The sequence below is a fragment of the Trachemys scripta genome, chromosome 1 (assembly GCF_013100865.1).
Source record: "Trachemys scripta elegans isolate TJP31775 chromosome 1, CAS_Tse_1.0, whole genome shotgun sequence".
Classification (NCBI taxonomy): Eukaryota; Metazoa; Chordata; order Testudines; family Emydidae; genus Trachemys; species Trachemys scripta.
The window spans coordinates 340,526,562-340,550,186 of NC_048298.1; the positions used below are offsets into that span (position 1 = coordinate 340,526,562).

General features: G+C 45.0%; 1 protein-coding gene across 1 annotated transcript; it reads right to left on the reverse strand.

Moving 5' to 3' along the window:
* Positions 1-854: 854 nt before the first annotated feature.
* LOC117884793 (putative olfactory receptor 52P1) lies at positions 855-1,793 on the reverse strand. The gene has a single exon (XM_034785631.1). The coding sequence runs from the start codon at positions 1,791-1,793 to the stop codon at positions 855-857; it is 939 nt and encodes a 312-aa protein (XP_034641522.1).
* Between the last annotated feature and the right edge of the window lie 21,832 nt (positions 1,794-23,625).

Sequence of the window (23,625 nt, forward strand, 5' to 3'; positions counted from 1 at the left end):
TTTCCCCTGATATTTGCTCCAAAGAAATATTCTATAAATGTTAAATGCTGTTTGAAAACTGCGACAATCCTTGGGAGAGCGTACTATAACCCCCATATTCCTCATTTTCATATAATCATGTTCTTCAATAGAAAGCATGCCTTGTAAGATAAATGATAAAAAATAAAACTAGTTTTCCATTAATTTCTTTAATGCTAAACGCTTGTAAATTTGTTGGCATTTTTGCTCAGGAGAATCAGTTCTGTGGGTGCCTTCATTGTGTCTAACTACTGAATCTGAGAGGAAGCTGGCTTGTCCAAGTTTAATTTGTTATGAAATATGTTGAAGAGGCCAAATAAAAGAAGGTCATGTTTACTGCTCTAACCCCATAATAAAATAGTACAGGAAAAAGGTTAATATCATACCTGTCTCATGCAGTAATGTTATAGTCACCTTACACAGAACGTGTGCTCCCCAAAGTTACCCATTTCACCTTTTATCATTTATATGAAGATTTCACAAGTTACACTTATATTTACACATCACTTAAATCCAGCCCATCTATTTCTCCCAGTTCCCAAGTGTTAGTGGGGAACTATTGTAGCGAACTTTCCTTCTGCACTACCTCAGGGGAATTGGCTAGTAAAGTGTCTAAGGCCCCACTCTACTCCCTTTACCCAGAGGCCAGCCTGCAGTGCTTGGTGATGGAGTGAACTTCACAGACTGTGAACAGACGTTAGGTGTGAGGAACTTCACAGACTGTGAACTTCCACAATGCTGAGCTCTGTCAAACTGCTACAGAGCACCCTTCATTAAGCAGGAGATATCGTTTTTCCCTCTCATCATATAGGTTTAAAGTCAGTGTCCCCCGCTGATCATCTTCTGCTGGTGTATTTGCTCACTTTGTCACGAAGCTCTTTGGTTTTGACCCCATAAATGATTGGGTTGAGCATGGTAGGGACGAGGAAGTAGAGGTTGGCCAAGATGATGTGAACATGGGGAGCAATGCCCTGACCAAATTGGTATGTCAGAGAGGTGAAGAGGAAGGGAGTATAAGTTGTCAGCATCACACAGATGTGGGCTGTGCAGGTGTTGAGGGCTTTCTGGTGGGCTGTCTTGGAGGAGATTCTGACGACGGCCCTGGCAATCAGACCATAAGACAGGGCAATGAGCGTTAGGTCTAACCCGGTGACTACAAATGTAATCACCAAGGAATATGTCCTGTCAACCGTGGTGTCCCCACACGATATCTTCACCACAGACATGTGGTCGCAGTATGTATGGGGGATAATGCGGTTGGTACAGAATGGCTGCCTGATCAAGTTCAAGGGCAAGGGCAAAATGAAGAGAACAGCTCTTATCAAACATACTAGCCCTAGATTAGCTATTCGTGCATTGGTGAGGATGGTGGCATATCTGAGAGGGTTGCATATGGCAATATAGCGATCGAAGGCCATTGTCACAAGGATGGCTGAGTGCATAACAGAAACTGTGTGAATGAAGAACATCTGGGTGAGGCAGCCACCCACCGTAATGCCTTTTAAATTGAACCAAAATATACACAGTGCCTTTGGCATGATGGAGGTAGATGAGCAAATGTCTGTGAGTGCCAGCATGCAGATCAGCAGGAACATTGGCTTGTGCAGGGTCTCCTCTTTCCCTACAACAAACAGAACTGTGAAATTTCCCAACAGGCTGATAATGTAGAACGTAGAAAAACAGATGGAAATCCAGACGTGAGCAGCTTCCAGGCCAGGGATTCCCATTAGCATGAAGGTTGAAGGGTCAGAGGGGGTGAGGTTGAAAGCTGCCATGAGGTTGTTGATGCATCAGTAGGGCTAAGAAATGTTCAAGGTGCCTGTGCAGGGAGAGAAGCACATTGAGTGGGTTTACACACTTTATAGCAAATAGCAAGGTAAAGAGTTTATAGTTATTATTCCTCTAGAAAGGGGGTGAGTAGTGAGGTGGCAACGTTTACAGATGACACCAGATTATTTTGGTCATAGTCGAGTCCAGAGAAGTCCTCAGAGGGAGCTAACCAAGCCAGGTGAATGGGCAGCATGATGGCATAGAAACTTCAATGTCAATAACAGCAATGTGTATTCCCATTGGAGGGAAATGCTTGAAGTCAGAAAACACCTGGGAAGGTTCTAATTTAATTGCATGAACTCAGGACAGGGAGCAGGGCATCCTGGTACACACCTCTGGGAAACCCTGCTTACAGTTCAAGCATGGACAGAGACTAAGCAAAACATTTGGGATCCAGGAGGAGTGGGATGGAAAATCATAAAGATAATACACTGCCATAATATCAGTCCAACAATGTTTCATCATCCTCTGGACTCCTCTGTGTAGTAGTGAGCACCCCTCTCACAAAGAATATTGCAGAACTAGAGGGGTTCAGGCAAGGGCAATGAGAATAATAATGGCCCTGGGGAAACTCTCATACGGAGAGAGGTTGAAAAGACTGGGATTGTTACCTTACAAAGGGGATGAATAAGAGGGGACATGAGAAAAGTCTATAAGATACTGACTGGTAAAGAGTTGATTGAGAATGTGTTCTTCCTGTTTCATAACACAAGATCAAGATGACACTCAATTAAACTGAAATGTGACATATTCAAAGCAGATAAAAAAAAGAATGCTTTCTTCACTCAATGCCTAATTAGTCTGAGGAACAAGAGGTAGTTGAGGCCGTGAACTAAGAAAGATTCAGTAAAGGTTTGGATATTTACATGGGTAGTGAGACTATCCAGTTACAATAGTTACAGGTAAATAAATATTTTGGAAATCCTAGACACCAAAGTGTTTCAGGGCACAAGCCAATATCTAGCTGTCAGGCATTAGGGCAACACCTTCCAGGTGATCAGGTCACACACACCCATACATCTACTGTTGAGTTTCTTACACCTTCTTCTGCAGGACCTGAGGTTGTCCCTGTAAGAGAGAGGACACTGAACTAGATAGAGCATAGGTCTGATCCACGATGCAATTCCTATGTTAGAAAGAGCCCAATTTTCCCCATGGAAACAAACATAATCATGTTGTGCTAAGACTTTGTGCTCAAGGGAATGGGCACAAATGACACAAGGGTATTGGTATTCAGCATACAGGCCTTCACCTCTGTTACTCCCCTTGTTTCTTTTGGTGACACACTTTCTTGCAGACACCCAGCTTTGTCTGAGGCATAAGTTACAGGTGTTAACTGACAAGTGTAAGCAGAGACTTGTGTCAGCAATTCAGCTGCTAACCTATCTCATGCCTGAATATTGATGAAGTTTACAGATGACACTAAAATTGGGGGATTGTAAATAATGAAGAGGACAGGTCACAGTTCAGAGTAATCTGGATTGGTTGATAAACTGGGTCAAAGCAAAAAATATGTGTTCTAATATACCTATGTAGATATCTTCATCTAGGAACAAAGAATGTTTGTGATGCTTACACGATGGGGGACTCTCATGGAAAGTGCAATGACTCTGAACAAACTTTTGGGTGCGTGAAGTGATAATTAACTAAACATGAGCTCCCAGTGTGACTCAGTGCCAGAAGAGGCCAATGTGATCCTTGGATGATAACTAGGGGAATCTCAAGGAGACGTGGAAAAGTTATTTTACCTTTGTATTTGCCTCTGGTGCAACTGCTCCTGGAGCCTTTGTCAAGTTCTTTTGTCCACAATTAAAGATCGATGCTGATCTATTGAAGAGGGTTCAGAGAAGAGTCACGAAAATTATTAAAAGATTAGAAAACAACCTGCCTTATAGTGATAGACTCAAAGATTTCAATCCATTTAGTTTAACAAGTTTGGTTTTGGGATGACTTTTGATAACACTTTATAAGTTCCAACATGGGAAAGAAAAATATAATAAGCTTTTCAGCCTAGCATAGCCCGATTCAATGGCTGTAAATTGAAGTTGAAGCAATTATGACTGGAAATAAGGTGTACATTGTTTAAACGGTGAGAGCATTCACACAGGCAGGAACACACCCAGCTGCAGTTACCTGCAGGGGATGACCAGCCACTGCATGAACCAACAATAGAAAGGCTATAGCCAATATAACCCCCAGGTTCCCAGGCTAGGACCTCAGAGCTGTACCGTCCTGCCCTAGTACATACTCTGACCAGTATGAATTTGTTACCCAGTTCCTTCAATGTGGGGAGGAAAATGCACACTTGTGGTAACCAAGCTGAGATATTTCCCCCAGATACCTAAGTTAAAGGGATACTAGGTTTAGATTAAAACATAAAATAGATAGAATATAAGTGATTATATTGGATAGCAAACAGATCAAAGAAGATGACCTAGCAAATCAGGAATAAGGCAAACTAAGTTTAACACACTAGTTAGATTGACTATGAATTAGCAGGTTCTCACAAGCCATCTGGCATATTCTCAAGGCAGAAACTGCATTTGACTTGCAGCTCAGGTTTCTGAGGTTTCCATACACAGACTAGAAATCCCGTTAGCCTGGGTCCAGCACTTTCCCCAATTCAGTCTTTGTTCCTCAGGTGTTTCCAGCAATCCTCTTGTGTGAGGAGTGAAGAACCACCGATAATGTCACTTCCAGCCTTATATAGCTATAGCATATGGCAGGAACCCTTTGTTTCAAAACTTGGTTCCCAAACCGGTTAGTGGGAAAATACAGACTCCGCAAGGTGTAGTCCTAATTTATGTGGCCTGGTCAAATGCCCTGGTAGAGTGATAGTATCCATTATTTAAAGGCTGTCTGCAGCGTTCTCAGGAAGCCTGAGATGAGTTTTTCTCAGGCCAATTGTTTTACTTACTAGCTCATTGCCCTCAATGGGCCCTTCCCAACTAGCTCCTTAGACTGAGAGCTTCTTGCCAAGTGGGTGTTCCCCGGGTGGAACTGCATTTCAAATGCAGATACATAGACAATATTCAGCTGGGGACCCACTGGCTAAGCAGCAGTTCTGCAGAAAAGCACCTGGGGATTACAGTGGATAAGAAGCTGGATATGAATCAGCAGTGTGCCCTTGTGTCCAAGAAGGCTAATGACATATTGGACTGCCTTAGTACACGCATTGCGCACAGATCGAGCACAGTGATTTCTCCCTCGATTCGGCACTGGTGAGGCCACATCTGGAGTATTGCGTTCAGTTTTGGGCCCCCCACTACAGGAAGGATGTGGAAAATTGGAGAGAGTCCATTGTGAGTAACTCTTCCTCAAAATGTCACAAATCATGAACATATTGCAGCCCATTAGAAACCCAGACAAACCTTCCTGAGGCTGCTTTTCCTGTGTTGGCAATTGCTGACGTTACCATGAGGCTGTAGTGGGGTTGCTCATGGGAGGAGGGATGGTCCGGAAGGGGGACAGTCTCAGAAACAATCTGCTACAATGTGGTCCACATTATGTTACTGCCTGGGACACCACCCTGACCCAGGAGGCCTTGTTACACCTTCTTGGTCTGTGAATTAGGCTGGATGTCCATTCCCTACACACAGACACAGACACAGACACACAAACACACACACACACACACACACACACACACACACACACACACTGTGCATTCCTGGACCACCCCCAGTGAGATTTCTAACACTGCCTGGCTTCCTCTAAGCAAGAATCATGCTTTCCTTTTCACTACCTTTTGGTACTTCTCATCCCTCATCAGAGATGCAGGGGCTCAGAGAGAACAGACCCCTTTCCCCATAAAAAAACCCAACAACATTATAATCATTGTTCTGACCCTCTAAGCCTGAGAGCTTGAGATTTCAGCAACTTTCCGGTCAGTTTTTCTTTGGTCCAAACAAGCTCACCCATCCATAGAGGCCACAGGATGCCTCCTTTTGAAATCACTGGAGGCTCATGGCCAGTGCAAATCAGGCAACTTATTTAAATCCCTTCATACGGATTTAGGGTGAACTCCTATCCATGTTGGGAGATTTGCCATTCATTTCAATGGGACCAGATTCACCCTTAGTGTTTAACTTTTGGCTCCAAGAGGACAAAATCATGGCTTTGGGTCGTGCTACAGAGAGCGCTATTCTATTAGGGTGCTGAAAGACTCTGAAGGAAACACCCAGTTTATGTGGTGTTCTGATACCTGGCATAAAAGATGGGGATTTCGAAACATGTGGGCCCTAATTTTGCTTTCAGGGAGGCCAGTGTCAGTCTGGAGTGATCCAATGAAAGCAGAATGTGAGGGCAAAATCTGGCCAGTGTGCAACACATTCCTGTTGTGAACCCTCTGGTAGCACAGATACCCACTGCAGAGGCTTTCCCTGCGCTTCTTAACAGGGCAGTGAAGTTGTTGAATTGGAAACCATGAGCGAAGAAGAAAATAAAACCACCGCCCAAAAAGAGGAAGCTACTGAGACAGATAGAAGAACACAGTAAGAGACAAGGAACTGATCTTAACAACTACTATTTATCTAATCTATTTCTATAACATTTTGAGTTCCAATTTTACCAGGTAAATCCCTTGGTGTTTCTGACAATACTAAACAGTTCAAATCATTGTGCTGGTGAATCCTGCCCAGATGGTTCTTGACTTTACCCCTGGAACTGTTCCTGAGCCCTTAGCACTAACTTTATTGCAGAAACAAACAACTCACCGAAACTTCGCTCAGCAGAGAGTGGAATTCTCCTTCCTGCAACAGGAAGGCAGAGCCCTGAGTATCAGGGTCTGAATCTCACACGTCTGACACACGGCATGCTGAACCACAACCTTTATGATTCCCCTGTACAGTCCCTGCAGACTCGCAGGTTGGCCGGGATTCACAGACAATTCTCTTGGCTCCGTTACCAGTGGGAAGAGCAGAAAATAGACCTTGGAGAATTTCAGCCTGAGAGGTTCCCTTGGGAGAGAAGACATGAGTCTCCAATAACAGGGGTTCAGATTGTCAGGACAAACTGAATCTCACAGACTTGATAGAGTGGTCCGGTACAACTGAATCCCTAGAGAGAAAAGGAAGAGCCAAGTTTTAGATGTGTTCCGTTATATCAGCATTACCATGCTGCTGCCCATAGTCATAGAATCCTCTTTATCCTCCCAGCTGACGAGCCCTGCGCAGAATCCCTGAGAACACGACATACAATGTAAACTTTTTTCCTTGTGGCACATACTTGTTTTAAACCCATTTGATAGCGTCTCTCAGACCGAGGGTAGCACAGATTGTCCCTGCTAAATGATAAAACCCCAGAGTGCACTACTTCTGCCATGGCCAGGAGCAACTTTCTCAGCCCCTTCAGTGATCAGCATGTGCCCTGAAGCCTGGGGACTGCTAGAGTCACTGCACAGACTATAATTAGGATAGGGAGGACAGAGGAAGAGGTTCAGAGGCACAGATGTGAATTAAGTGCCCAATGTCCATCCACATTCGGAGGGACTCGGGTGGTTAAAGGCACAGAGGCAGTAGGCACCAATTATAGTCTTAGCCTTCACAACATCCTCTGGCGAAAAGTTCCACAGGGTAGGTCCAGAGAGTTCCTGGAGGATAGGTCCATCCATTTCCCACATGCCTCACTACCTCCAACAGTCCCTGCTATCGAACCAATAATTTGAACTGAAAGCTTGGTAGTAACACTAACATTCAGTTTCCCAGTTTGAAAACTCACAGCTGGACCCTTTGGCATAGGCCTTCTCTTTTACCTGTTGTGCATTTAGCAAAATTCTTCTAGCAAATGCCTGCAAAATCTTGATGCGATTCCTTAATTGAAGAATGTATTGGACTGTGTTCATCGCTTGGGGTTTTTGCTCTTCCATGTTTCTGCAAGCATGTCTGGAAAGTCTCGAGGTTGCTTCCCAGACAGCAGATCAAAGGGAGAAAGAACGCTTGGAGGCGTGAGGCACATCCCTGATCACAGAAAGGTGGCAGGGGAAGAGTTGGTCCCAATGTTTGGCATCCGAGACTACAAACTTCTTTAACACTGCCATTAAAATTCTGTGAAATCTCTCTACCATCCCATCACTCTGGGGATGGTAGATCGACGTTCTGCATGTCTTTAACCTCAGTAGATACTACAGGTCTTTCATTAGTTGTAAAGTAAAGTTAGGTCTGTAATGATGCTGCCTTTGGTGGGACACTTCTGAGAGTATCAATTCAGGACAAATTGCTTAGAGCAGGGCAGTTACAGCCCGAGGCTGGGGTTCCTTTGCACACCAAGGCAAACCAAACAAGCCAAAGATTGAAGACTTTGGTTTTACCCCACTGGCTATCCAGAAGTCATAAAAGTAATTCCCTTAGATATTCCAGTTTCCCAGTACACCCACCAGTGACACTCATTATGGGGACGAATGGTTATGAAAACCAATACCCCAGTAAAAGAGAAAGGTTCTCCCAATCCCAAAGCAGCAAGGCCTAGACCCAGGTAAATCAGATCTTACCCACAAATCATGCTGTTGTCAATCCTTTAGAATCTAAAACATATAGGTTTATTCATAAAAGAAAAACAATATAGATGAGAGGTAGAATAGGTTACATGGAATCAATTACATACAGTAATGATAAAGTTCTTGGTTCAGGCTTCTAGCAGTGATATAATAAACTGCAGTTTCAAATCAAGTCTCTGGAGTACATCCCCAGGTGGGATGGGTCATTCAGTCCTTTGTTCAAAGCTTCAGCTTGTAGCAAAGTTCCTCCAGAGGCAAGAAGGAGGATTGAAGACAAAATGGAGGGGTCTCCAGGGCCTTTTATATCCTCTGCCATGTGGAAGGACACCCCTCCATTCTTACTGTGGAAATCAGAGCAGCAAGATAGAGTCTGGAGTTACATGGGCAAGTCACATGTCCATGCTGACTCAGTTTACAGGACAACACCATTGTTTACGTTAGTTCGAACGTTCCCAGGAAAGCTCAGATGTGGACTGGCATCTCCGAAAGTCCATTATCAGTTAAGTGTTTCTTGACTGGGCACTTTCTGAGATTAGTTTTTTCTCAAGAACCTTCCAAATGCTTCACAGATGCTACATGGATCCAAACACATTGAGATACAAGTACAAAGCCAATATTCATAACTTGAACTACAAAAATGATACACACATACTGACCAAATTGAACCAAAATATACACAGTGCCTTCAGCACAATCAGGATAGACATGCTGATGTCTGTGAGTGCAAGCAAGCAGAACAATATGTACATTGGCTTGTGCAGGGTCTGTTCTTTGCCTACAAAAAAAAGAACCATGAAATTTCCCAACAGGCCGATAATGTAGAATGTGGCGAAAGAGATGGAAATCCAGATGTGAGCAGCTTGCAGGTCAGGGATTCCCATTAGGGTGAATGTTGAAGGGTCACAGGGGGGTGAGGTTGAAACATGCCATGAGGTGGAAGATACATTAATGTGGCTCAGAAATGCTCAAAGTGCCCGTGAAGGGAGAGAAGCACAGCAAGGGGGTTACTCACATCATAACAAATAGTAGGGTAAATATTTTATAGTTGTTACCAATCTAGACAGGGGCTGAGCAGTGAGGTGGCAACATTTGCTGATAGCAGATTAATTAGGTCAAAGTCAAGTCCAGAGAAGTCCTCAGAGGGTGCTAACCAAGAGAGATGAATGGGCAACATGACGGCAGAGAAACGTTGATGTCAATATCTACAATGTGTATGCCCAGAGAAGGGGAAATCTTGAACTCCTCAAACACCTTAGAAGGTTCAAATTTAGCTGTATGAACTCAGGACAGGAACCTAGGCATCATGGTACACACATCTGTGAAACCCCTGCTCACGGTGCAAGCACAGAGAGAAACTAATCAAAACACTGGGATGCAGGAGGAGTGAGATGGGAAATCATATAGGTAACACAATGCCATGAGATGAGTCAGTCAATGTTTTAGCCTCCGCTGGACTCCTGTATGTAGCACTAGGCACCTTTGTCACACAGGATATGGCTGAACTACTGGGGTTCAGGGAATGATCAAGGGTCTGGGGAAACTCTCATACAGAGAGAGCTAGAAAAGACGGGAATTGTTACATTACAGACATGATGAATAAGAGGGGATATGAAAAATGTCTATAAAATACTGACTAGTAGCATCTGATAAAGTGGGGGGTTCTAGCCCATGAAAGCTTATGCCCAAATAAATGGGTTAGTCTCTAAGGTGCTACAAGGATTCCTCATTGTTTTGACTAGGAGAGAGTAGATTTATTTAAGTCCCTAGATGTGGATTTAGGGTGAAATTCTGGCCGTGATGGGAGTTTTGCCATTGATATCCGTGCGACCAAGATTTCACTCTTAGTGTTTAATTTTCAGCTCCGAGCTGCAAAAATCACTGATTCGGGTCTTGCTACAGAGAGTACCATTCTGTCTTGGTTCTGAAAGGTTCTGAAGGAAACCCCCGGTTAATGTGGTGTTCTGAGACCTGACAAGAAAGACGGGGATTCCAAAACACACGGGTCCTGATTGTGATCTCAGGGAGGCGATTGTCAATCTGGAGTGACCCTCTGCAGACAGAATGTGAGAGCAGAATCTGGCCAGTGTGCAACCCATTCTTCTTGTGAACCCTCTGGTAACACAGATACCCACTGCAGAAACAGGCAACTCACCAAAATCCTGTTCAGCAGAGAGAGGAAGTTTCCTTACTGTGAGACAAAGACAGAGCTCTGAAAATCAGTGTAGGAACCTCAAATATCTTACATGGACCATGCTGGACAGCAAACTTAACGATTCCCCTGTACAGTTCCTGCAGACCCTTAGGTTGGCCAGGACTCCCAGACAATTCCCTCGGCTCTGTGAAAAGGAGGAAAAGCAGAAAATAGACCATGGAAATCTTTAGCCTGAGAGCCTCCCGCAGCAGTGAAGAAATGATTCACTGATGGCAGGGGCTCAGATTGTCAGGGCACATTGCAGACTGTTCAGCCTAGCAATTGATGGTGGCTTTCTTTCCTGTGTGTAATGTACTGCCCTCTGCACCATGTGTGGGAATGCTGCTACAAGATACGGGACTGAAAACCATTTTCAATTGGTCGGAGAGTGTACTGCTGCATACTGCCCATGCAGTTGTAATATCCAGTCTATTAACCTCTGAGACATCACTGTCACCCTGTCAAGGCCAAATGATGTGATCCTGAACACATGCAAGCCAAAAGGTGTGGAAAAGGCTTCTGGCATCAAAGGAATCTGCCAGTTTCCCTTTGTTAGGTCTAAAGTGGATGGATTTCTTGCAGCTCCCAACATTTCTAGTAGTTTGTCTACTCTCTGCATCATGTAAGAATCAACATTCAATGGGTTGTGTTATCCTGCATCAGACCTAATAAAGTGGGACTTCTCCACTCACTGTGTGATTCTTTCACCACTCCCAGGACCAAAATTACCTGGAGATCATCTCACATGGTATCCCACATTTTATGAGGGAATAGCCACAGAGTTTTCCTAATCTGTTGTCCTGGGGCCATGTCACTCTGGTTAGGTAGGTGTTCCCTGCTGGGGTGAGAACACAGTGGTAAAGGAATCAAACAAGTGCTACATCTGGATCTTTCCTTCAAGGTACAGTCCCTTCCCCATGTTTGCATCACAGATGCCTGGGGGCATAATTTGGGCTCCACAGGGTATGAATGTGATGGATTGCCAACCCTGTTATGCAGTCTGGGATGCGAGGGAATTTCTGCACCCCTCTAACCACTGTGGTGGGCTGGCCCATTTTCGCTTTGCTTTGCTGGTAATTCACCTTCTCCAGGCCCTATTATGTACATGAAACATGTACACAAATAGGATAATCATATTCAGAAAATTACAACTCTTCATATAACATCATACATGACCCATCTGGAATTAAATTTATCAAATTTTATGCTATAATTATATCAAAATAATATCACTGTGAAGGATTTGGGGTGCAGTGTCACACAAAGATTAATGGTTCTTTCCACCGGTGAAATGCCTGAAGTTACGTAACTACAACAACAGTTGGAAACAAACTTGAGTAAAGGTTGGGAACCCAGACTGCAGGTCTGTAGCTTGCCAGAACAAAGTAAACCTGAGCTGCCACCAAACACACTCGGGGCCAGGTAAGATCCCAGCACTGGCTTTGGACCATCAATCACAAAGAAAAATTTAACGTCAATGCTGCTGCCCAGCTGTCCTTGTAAACCCCACTCCCCACACCCATAACCTTCAGTGCTGCCCGCCTGTCTGTGAACATGCCTCTCCCCACCCCCATGATCCCCAGCTCTGTTTGCCGGACACTGTACATCCCCTGCCTGTACTCACTGCCCTGAGTGGTGCCTGCTTCTCTGTGTACACCACCCTCCATGCAACCAGAACCCCCAGCACTGCCTGCCTATCAGTGTGGAACCTGCTCCCCACCACCATAATAGTCAGTTCTGCCCACCTGCCTGTATACATCCTGCTCCCTGCCCAGAACCCCCAGTCTGGCCACTTGTCCATGTATGTACCCCACCCCCACAACTACCAGCCATGCTACAGAGAGATACCCCTCATCTAGCAGCAAAACCAGGTACAGACACCACAGCGACAGCTCACAGAAATATCTCCTCAGACTAATCTAAACTCAATGGGGAAGATCAAGCTGAACTGCCTTTCAGGGGGAAAGGGAACCCCAGCAGCAGCTCAACCTGTGCAGGGAAGCAGAGAGGGACAGGACTGGCGGGAGGGAGAGAGGGTGTTGAGACTAAAAGAAGCCAGTGTGAGTAACTCTTGCTCAAAATGACACAAAGCATTAACGCATTGCAAACCGTTAGAAACCCAGACACCCCTTCCTGAGGCTGCTTTTTCTGTGTTGTCAGTTGCTGATGTTACCATGACACTGTAGTGGGGTTTCTCATGGGAGGAGGGATGGTCCGGATGTGGGACAGTGTCAGAGACAATCTGCTACAATGTGGTCCACATTCTGTTACTGCCTGAGACATCCCCCTGCCCCAGGAGGCCTTGTTACACCTCCTTGGTCTGGGAATTAGGCAGGATGTCCATTCCCTATTTCACCCAGTTTGAGGACTGAACATGACTGTGATCTGGATACTGCACATTTCTCTCCCCCCCTCGCCCCTCCTCCCCCCACACACCATACATTCCTGGATCTCCCCCAGTGAGATTTCCAACACCACTTGGTTTCCTCTAAGCCAGATTCATGCTTTTCTTTTTACTGCTTTTTGGTACGTCTCATCCACTCAAAAACCAGAGCTGCAGGGGCACAGAGAGAGCAGACCCCTCTCCCTCGTGAAAAAAACAACAAGATGTTATAGTCATTGTTCTTCCCTCTAAGCCTGTGAGTTTGAGATTTCAGCAACTCTCCTGTCAGCTCTTCTTTGATCCAAACGAGCTCACCCGTCCTTAGAGGCTATGAGACAACTGCTTTTGAAGTCACTGGAGGCTCATATTTGGTGTGAATCAGGTCATTTTCTTAAATCTCTTCATGTGGATTTAGGGTGAACTCCTATCCGTGTTGGGAGTTTTGCCATTGATGTCAATGGGACCAGATTCTCCCTTAGTGTTTAACTTTTGGCTCCAAGAGGCAAAAATCACGGCCTTGGGTTGTGCTACAGAGAGCGCTATTCTGTTAAGGAGTCTGAAGGAAACACCCAGTTTATGTGGTGCTCTGAGACTGGGCATGAATTATGGGGATTTCGAAACATGTGGACCCTAATTGTGCTCTCAGGGAGGCCTGTGTAAGTCAGGAGTGATCCAATGAAAGCAGAATGTGAGAGCATGATCTGGCCAGTGTGCAACACATTCCTGTTGTGAACCCTCTGGTAACACAGATACCCACTGCAGAGGCTTTGGCTGTACTTCATAACAGGGCAGTGAAGTTGCTGTTTTGGGAAACGTGAGCAAACAAGAAAAAAAAGCACCACCCAAAAAAAGGAAGCTACTGAAACAGATAGAAGGACACAGTAAGAGACAAGGAACTGATCTTAACAACTAATATTTGTCTAATCTATTTCCATAACATTTGTAGTTCCAATTTTACCAGGTAAATCCCTTGGTGTTTCTGACAATACTAAACAGTTCCAGTTGCCGTGCTGGTGAATTCCTGCCCAGATGGTTCTTAACTTTACCCTTGGAACCCTTCCTGGGCCCTTTGCACTAACTATATTTCAGAAAGAAGCAACTCACTGAAATCCCGCTCAGCAGAGAGAGGAAATCTCCTTCCTGCAACAAGAAGGCAGAGCCCTGATTATCAGTGTCTGAATCTCACACATCTAACACTTGCGTGCTGAACCACAACCTTTATGATTTCCCAGTACAGTCCCTGCAGACTCGCAGGTTGGCCTGGACCCCTGGACAATTCCCTTGGCTCCATTAGCAGTGGAAAGAGCAGAAAATAGACCTTGGAGAATTTCAGCCTGAGAGCCTCCCCCGGGAGTGAAGACATGATTCTCCAATAACAGCGGTTCAGATTGTCTCACAGACTTCATACAGTGGTCCGGTACAACTGAAACCCCGGAGAGAAAAGGAAGAGACAGGTTTTAGACGTATTTCTTTATATCAGCATTTCCCTGCTGCTGCCCATAGTTACAGAATCTGAGCGTCATTCCCCTTATCCTCCCGGCTGATGAGCCCTGCTTGGAATCCCTGTAACAAGACATGCAATCTAAAGGTTTCTCCTTGTCGCACATCCTTGTTTCAATCCCATCTGATAGCCTCTCTCAGACCGAGGGAAGCACAGATTGTCCCTGCTTAATGATAAAAACCCAGAGTGCACTAACATGCTGTGGCCAGGAGCATCTTTCTCAGCCCCTTCAGTGATCAGCATGTACCCTGAAGCCTGGGGATTGCTAGAGTCACTGCACAGGCTGTAATTTGGATAGGGAGGATAGAGGAAGAGGTTCAGAGGCAAAGATGTGAAATAAGTGCCCAATGTCCATCCACATTCAGTGGGACTCGGGTGATTAAAGGCACAAAGGCAGTAGGGAACAATTATAGTCTCGGCCTTCACAACATCCTTTTTGGACCAGGATAGGTCCAAAGAGTTCCTGGAGGATAGGTCCATCAATGTCTCACATGCCTCATTACCTCAAACAGTCCCTGCCATCGAACCAATAATTTGAACTGAAAGCTTGGTAGTAACACTAACATTCAGTTTCCCAGTTTGAAAACTCACAGCTGGACCCTTTGGTATAGGTCTTCTCTTTACCTGTTGTGCATTTAGCAAAATTCTTCTAGCAAATGCCTGCAAAGTCTTGAGGTGATTCTTTAATTGAAGAATGTATTGGACTGCGGTTTTTGTTCTTCCATGTTTCTGCAAACACGTCTGGAAAGCCTCGAGGTTGCTTCCCAGACAGCAGTTCAAAGGGAGAAAGAACGCTTGGAGGTTTGAGACACATCCCTGATAGCAAAAAGGTGGCAGGGGAAAAGTTGGTCCCAATGTTTGGCATCCGAGACTACAAATTTCTTTAACACTGTCATTAAAATTCTGTGAACTCTCTCTACCATCCCATCACTCTGGGGATGATGGATCGACGTTCTGAATGTCTTTAACCTCAATAGATTCCACAGGTATTTCATTAGTTGTAAAGTAAATTTAGGTCTGTAATGATGCTGCCCTTGGTGGGACACTTCTGAGAGTATTAAGTCAGGACAAATTGCTTAGAGCAGGGCAGTTACAGCCCAAGGCTGGGGTTCCTTTGCACACGAAGGCAAACAAACCAGCCAAACATTGAAGACTTTGGTTTTACCCCACTGGCTATCCAGAAGTCATATAAGCAATTCCTGTAGACACTCCAGTTTCCCAGTATCACCACCAGTGACACTCATTATGGGGACGATTGGTTATGAAAACCAATACCCCAGTAAAAGAGAAAGATTCTCCCAATCCCAAAGGAGCAAGGCCTAGACCCAGGTAAGTCAGATCTTACCCACAAATCATGCTGTTGCCAATCCTTTAGAATCTAAAATCTACAGGTTTATTTATAAAAGAAAAATGATATAGATGAGAGCTAGAATTGGTAAAATTCAATCAATTACATACAGTAATGTCAAAGTTCTTAGTTCAGGCTTCTAGCAGTGATATAATAAACTGCAGGTTCAAATCAAGTCTCTGGAGTACATCCACAGCTGGGATGTGGGCGGGGCATTCATACAGGCCAGGGCTTTATAAAGCAGCGCACAAGCGACCAGGGGCTGCTAACAGGGAGTTTCGCAAGGGAGATCTCCAGGTGAAGGAGGAGCAATACAGCACCCTTTTGGGGTAAGTGACTGTCTGTAGTGTGTGTTTGTTTGTGTTTGAGGGTTACTTGCTGTGAGCTGAGCTTGTGTTTGTCAGTCTGTTTGTTTGTTTTGGTTGTTTGAAGGACCGTGTGCTGTGGCTGGCAGTTGGAAGGTTTGAAAGCTAGAAGTCTCTGGTAAGTGGCTGAGCCTTTATCAGTGGGCGGGGCATTCATACAGGCCAGGGCTTTATAAAGCAGCGCACAAGCGACCAGGGAGCTTTGCGAACAGGGGCTGCTAACAGGGAATTTCGCAAGGGAGTTTGGAAGGGAGCAGGAAGGGGGCGAGGGTCCCTTGCCTGTTCCATCTGTGTTCTCTTGATTCCCCTTAATACCTATAAAGCAACTACATTCATAACTTGTCACTTAAACAACCCTTTCAGCTGACAGGGGGCTGCAGACGGGAGTTTGACAGAGGGAGGCTTACGATGGTTAGGAAGACCCGCAACACCTGTGCCAGCACTGCTACTGTCTCCTCTACCTGTGCCTGTAGCCAGACAGAGTGCCTAAGCATGGATGCCTCTACCCAGATCCTGGTGTGGTTTTGCAAAGACTGTAACTTGCAATTTCCACTTACTGATATCCAGGCTGGGGGGACCATCCAATGTGAGAGGTGCCTGCTGGTGGAATCTCTCAGGCAGCAGGTGGGAGAGCTACAGGAGGAGGTGGCTAGGTTGAGGAGCATCCGTATCCATGAGCAATTCCTCGACAGTGTCCATGTGGACACAGCTGAGGTAGCTGTCCCAGTACACAGGACTGCTGATACACCACTGGTGGAGGAGGAGATGGCTCAGGGTGGACACTGGCAGCTGGTTACTTCTGGCAGCAGGCAGTGCTCCACCCTTGCTCCGAACCCTCCTGCCGTGGTTATAGGTAACCGTTATGCTCTTCTTGACACAGGAAAGAAGGAATCACTCCCTACAGTAAAGGAGGAGAAGCCTCGTACCCCTAAGGCTGGAGAGTCTGCTGCCACCACTGCAAATAGGAAACGTAGGGTAGTGGTGGTCGGAGACTCTCTGCTGAGGGGGACAGAGGCGCCCATCTGTCGCCCTGACATCTCATCTCGGGAGGTATGCTGCCTGCCGGGGGCCCGTATCCGAGACGTTACGGAGGCATTCTCGAGGATTATCCAGCCCTCTGACTACTACCCCATGCTACTCATCCATGTGGGCACAAATGATACTGCGCGGTGTGACACTGAGCGGATCAAGAGTGACTACAGGGCTCTGGGAGTACGGGTGAAGGAGTTTGGAGCGCAGGTGGTATTCTCTTCAATTCTTCCTGTCAAAGGTAGGGGCCCGGGCAGAGACAGATGCATCATGGAGGTGAATGCCTGGCTGCGAAGATGGTGTCGCCAGGAGGGCTTTGGCTTCCTAGACCACGGGATGCTATTCGAGGAAGGACTGCTGGGCAGAGATGGCGTTCACCTTTCGAGGAGAGGAAAGACCCTATTCGGACACAGACTGGCTAACCTAGTGAGGAGGGCTTTAAACTAGGTTCGACGGGGACAGGTGAGCAAAGCCCACAGGTAAGTGGGGAACATGAAGACCGGGGAGATGGGTCGGAAACGAGAGGGAGTGTGGGCTATATTGGCAGAGAGAAAGGAGAGTCAGGACAAAACCGGGAGGAAAGATCAAACCAGTATCTTAGATGCGTATATACAAATGCGAGAAGTATGGGGAATAAGCAGGAAGAACTGGAAGTGCTAATAAATAAATACAACTATGACATTGTTGGCATCACTGAAACTTGGTGGGATAATACACATGATTGGAATGTTGGTGTGGATGGGTACAGCTTGCTCAGGAAGGATAGACAGGGGAAAAAGGGAGGAGGTGTTGCCTTATATATTAAAAATGTACACACTTGGACTGAGGTAGAGATGGACATAGGAGACGGAAGTGTTGAGAGTCTCTGGGTTAGGCTTAAAGGGGCAAAAAACAAGGGAGATGTCCTGCTAGGAGTCTACTACAGGCCACCTAACCAGGTGGAAGAAGTGGATGAGGCTTTTTTCAAGCAACTAACAAAATCATCCAAAGCCCAAGATTTGGTGGTGATGGGGGACTTCAACTATCCGGATATATGTTGGGAGAATAACACAGCGGGGCACAGACTATCCAACAAATTCTTGGACTGCATTGGGGACAACTTTTTATTTCAGAAGGTTGAAAAAGCTACTAGGGGGGAAGCTGTTCTAGACTTGATTTTAACAAATAGGGAGGAACTCGTTGAGAATGTGAAAGTAGAAGGCAGCCTGGGTGAAAGTGATCATGAAATCATAGAGTTTGCAATTCTACGGAAGGGTAGAAGGGAGAACAGCAAAATAGAGACAATGGATTTCAGGAAGGCAGATTTTGGGAAGCTCAGAGAGCTGATGGGTAAAGTCCCATGGGAATCAAGACTGAGGGGAAAAACAACTGAGGAGAGTTGGCAGTTTTTCCAAGGGACACTATTAAGGGCCCAAAAGCAAGCTATTCCGCTGGTTAGGAGAGATAGAAAATGTGGCAAAAGACCACCTTGGCTTAACCACGAGATCTTGCACGATCTAAAAAATAAAAAGGAGTCATATAAAAAATGGAAACTAGGACAGATTACAAAGGATGAATATAGGCAAACAACACAGGAATGCAGGGGCAAGATTAGAAAGGCAAAGGCACAAAATGAGCTCAAACTAGCTACGGGAATAAAAGGAAACAAGAAGACTTTTTATCAATACATTAGAAGCAAGAGGAAGACCAAAGACAGGGTAGGTCCACTGCTTAGTGAAGAGGGAGAAACAGTAACAGGAAACTTGGAAATGGCAGAGATGCTTAATGACTTCTTTGTTTCGGTCTTCACCGAGAAGTCTGAAGGAATGCCTAACATAGTGAATGCTAATGGGAAGGGGGTAGGTTTAGCGGATAAAATAAAAAAAGAACAAGTTAAAAATCACTTAGAAAAGTTAGATGCCTGCAAGTCACCCGGGCCTGATGAAATGCATCCTAGAATACTCAAGGAGCTAATAGGGGAGGTATCTGAGCCTCTGGCTATTATCTTTGGAAAGTCATGGGAGACGGGAGAGATTCCAGAAGACTGGAAAAGGGCAAATATAGTGCCCATCTATAAAAAGGGAAATAAAAACAACCCAGGTAACTACAGACCAGTTAGTTTAACTTCTGTGCCAGGGAAGATAATGGAGCAAGTAATTAAGGAAATCATCTGCAAACACTTGGAAGGTGGTAAGGTGATAGGGAACAGCCAGCATGGATTTGTGAAGAACAAATCATGTCAAACCAATCTGATAGCTTTCTTTGATAGGATAACGAGCCTTGTGGATAAGGGTGAAGCGGTGGATGTGGTATACCTAGACTTTAGTAAGGCATTTGATACGGTCTCGCATGATATTCTTATCGATAAACTAGGCAAATACAAATTAGATGGGGCTACTATAAGGTGGGTGCATAACTGGCTGGATAACCGTACTCAGAGAGTTGTTGTTAATGGTTCCCAATCCTGCTGGAAAGGCGTAACGAGTGGGGTTCCGCAGGGGTCTGTTTTGGGACCGGCTCTGTTCAATATCTTCATCAACGACTTAGATATTGGCATAGAAAGTACGCTTATTAAGTTTGCGGATGATACCAAACTGGGAGGGATTGCAACTACTTTGGAGGACAGGGTCATAATTCAAAATGATCTGGACAAATTGGAGAAATGGGCTGAGGTAAACAGGATGAAGTTTAACAAAGACAAATGCAAAGTGCTCCACTTAGGAAGGAAAAATCAATTTCACACATACAGAATGGGAAAAGACTGTCTAGGAAGGAGTACGGCAGAAAGGGATCTAGGGGTTATAGTGGACCACAAGCTAAATATGAGTCAACAGTGTGATGCTGTTGCAAAAAAAGCAAACATGATTCTGGGATGCATTAACAGGTGTGTTGTGAGCAAGACACGAGAAGTCATTCTTCCGCTCTACTCTGCTCTGGTTAGGCCTCAGCTGGAGTATTGTGTCCAGTTCTGGGCGCCGCATTTTAAAAAAGATGTCGAGAAATTGGAAAGGGTCCAAAGAAGAGCAACAAGAATGATTAAAGGTCTTGAGAACATGACCTATGAAGGAAGGCTGAAAGAACTGGGTTTGTTTAGTTTGGAAAAGAGAAGACTGAGAGGGGACATGATAGCAGTTTTCAGGTATCTAAAAGGGTGTCATAAGGAGGAGGGAGAGAACTTGTTCACCTTAGCCTCTAAGGATAGAACCAGAAACAATGGGTTTAAACTGCAGCAAGGGAGGTCTAGGTTGGACATTAGGAAAAAGTTCCTAACTGTCAGGGTGGTTAAACACTGGAACAAATTGCCTAGGGAGGTTGTGGAATCTCCGTCTCTGGAGATATTTAAGAGTAGGTTAGATAAATGTCTATCAGGGATGGTCTAGACAGTATTTGGTCCTGCCATGCGGGCAGGGGACTGGACTCGATGACCTCTCAAGGTCCCTTCCAGTCCTATAATCTATGAATCTATGGGTCATTCAGTCCTTTGTTCAAAGCTTCAGCTTGTAGCAAAGTTGCTCCAGAGGCAAGAAGCAGGATTGAAGACACAATGGTGGGGTTTCCGGGGTCTTTTATGTTCTCTGCCATGTGGAAGGACACCCCTCTGTTCTTACTGTGGAAATCAGAGCAGCAAGATAGAGTCTGGAGTCACATGGGCAAGTCACATGTCCATTCATGACTCAGTTTACAGGCCGATGCCATTGTTTACATGTTAGTTTGAATGTTCCCAGAAAAGCTCAGATGTGGACTGGCATCTCCCAAAGTCCATTGTCAGTTAAGTGTTTCTTGATTGGGCACTTACTGAGAATAGTCCTTTCTCAAGAACCGTACCAAATGCTTCACTGATGCTATTTAGAATCAAAACACATTGAGATACAAATACATAGTTAATATTGATAACTTGAACTACAAAAATTATACACACATACAGACAGCATAATCATAATGAGCAAATCATACCCTTGTCATAGACACCTCACTCGACAACCTTTGTACAATATTTGCTGCAAATATATAACAGTGATTGCAACAATGATCTATATGGTCACAGTTTATGTCAATAACGTCACAAGGTCCTTGATCAGTAAGGATTTCTCGGAGTATTACCACTTGGGAGAATAATTCCATAAGCTCATTTGTTATGGTGGGTGCACTGGTGGAGCACAAGGGGATGGCTTTGGAGTATGCAGAGTGTAGTCAAGGATAACAAGGGTATATTGATATCTCATAGCACTCTTCTCTAGGAGCCCCACAAAGTCCATGCCTATCCTTTCAAATAGGTTATCAAAGTGGAGGAGCCGGATTAGAGAGGCTTCAGGTATTCTCCTAGGACTGACTAGTGTGGTAGGTAGAGGGTGCCTAGAGCACTGGGCCTTGTGTAAGATCTGAGGTCTGAATCAGAGGCATTGATCCAAAGTCATGGCAGGTATTAAAGCAGATATTCAGAAGTTCACTGTCCAGTAGATGAACTTGGCAATGTTGTTGCTAGTGTACTAGGCACTAGATATTTACCTAAATATATTCCAGCTACTGCAGATCCATCCCAGTCTAGTACAGGAGAAGGTGGTTTGACAAAGTAATGAATAGGGATGTTTTGTTAAGATATCAGGAACAAGGGGAGGTAACAAACGGATGTTATGGAACTTGTTTATCCCAGTTGTTCATCTCAGCGTGTAAATGTTGGGGTACCTCACCTTAATCTTTTGTGTGGCCTTGTAGCAGGAATTTTGCCTTTACTGTTTTGAATGTTCAGGAACCAATTGTGTCGTAAGTTCAAGGACTGCCTGTTTCTTATAAAGTATTAAGTGAATGGTTATATTGTTATCTTCTTATATGTTATAGAGTCTGTGTCCTTTATTTGCCATGCCGCTCCAGTCTCTTAACTGTAACTGTTATTATTTGAACTCTGTTGTTTCCTGATCTATTATTGTAACCCCTCATTTCTAAATAAATATTTCTGTTTTCAAAGAAACCACTGCTTGGGTGCCTATTCTTGATTGGAGGACTGTATCCATGTCCCTTCAAGGATCGGCAAGGCTAGCTTGTTCTGGGGAGCTCTCTGTAGATCAGAGACAAGCACCCTGATAATATCCTAGAAATTCCTTTAGGCCAGGCCACAAACTTGGTTACCGAATTCAAGTAAATTGTAAATTAATATTTAAATTTAAAAGCTTTATTATTAGTTAGCATTATTTTTTTGTATAATTGGATCTAAATGTTCTGGTAGCCTAGGGGACAGCAGAGACTCCTGCTGCTGACTGAGCCACTCAGCACTCAGGTGTTAGCATACCTGTGACCACGGAGGCAGGGCACACTGGCGATGCCTTGAGGACAATAAACCTGGCTGAGTGCCTTTGTCACTGAACCGTGCCTGTGGTCTTTCTTTATGAGTAACATTGAGGTCTGCTGAATGAGCAGGCTGCCTTGTCTACTGTTACTGATAACACTGGAGCTCCAAGAACACAAGCACTGAGCAATCTGAACAGCATTACCGAGACAAGAACAACCCCTTCTGCACTTAACAATGGCTAGCTGACATTCTGGGTATAGACGTAAAAAAATTCTACTGTCTCGAATAAGTCAGACTGTTGTGACTCCTGTCCAAAGTGTGGCCATTGCATCTGTCTCTGGGATTCCACCACTTACCCATTCACCACAGCGAGTTGTTCATAAGAATGGCTAAGGATAAGATTATGTCATGACAGTTACGGAATCTGTGACTTTCAGAGACCTCCGTGACATTTTCCCCTTGAGCCCCAGGGTGGAGGTATGAGAGCTGTCAGCCGGCGGGGACCCCCGAGCTCTCAGATTTCATGGGTCGCCCAGGAACCAGCAGCTCTCAGCCGCTTTGGGCGGTGGGGGTACCTGGAGCTCTGTGATGGTGGGTCTGTGACAGGAGCTCCGGAGCACAGACAGGTCACGGGCTTCAGTGAAAAATTGTTTATTGCCCGCAAAAGTCTGTGACAAAAACTTAAACTTAGTCATGATGGATCAGCTGGTCTGCCCAGCGTTCCTGAATTGTGTTGTGAATCAGGATAGCCATTCCCTGGCTGAATGCATTCTGGATGCTGTTGAGGGCTGTGGTTATTTCAGGCCCATTAAACTGGCTGGAGGTGTCCTCCACACCGTCATCTTTTCCCTCCCCTATTCCTGCCAGTTCTACACAGATTCTCACTGGGGTGTCAGTCTCCATCTTCTCAGTCAGCTATTCCCCCCCATCCCCTGAGGACTTTTCCAATGATTCCCGTCCCTCCCCAATATGACTACAAAGGCCAGATATTGGAAATAATTCACCTAATCAGTTTATGAAGGTTTAGCACAACTCTTTCCACAGAAAAAATTCCTTCATGAGTCCAAAGGGAACATGGTGTTGATTAAATCCAAAATACAATTGAAAGTTGATAAACATTGGTGTTACTTCCTTGCAACCATACAGTTATATCCATTAGCTAAATATTCACCAAATATCAGGTTTGGGTAATACCTTTCCATAA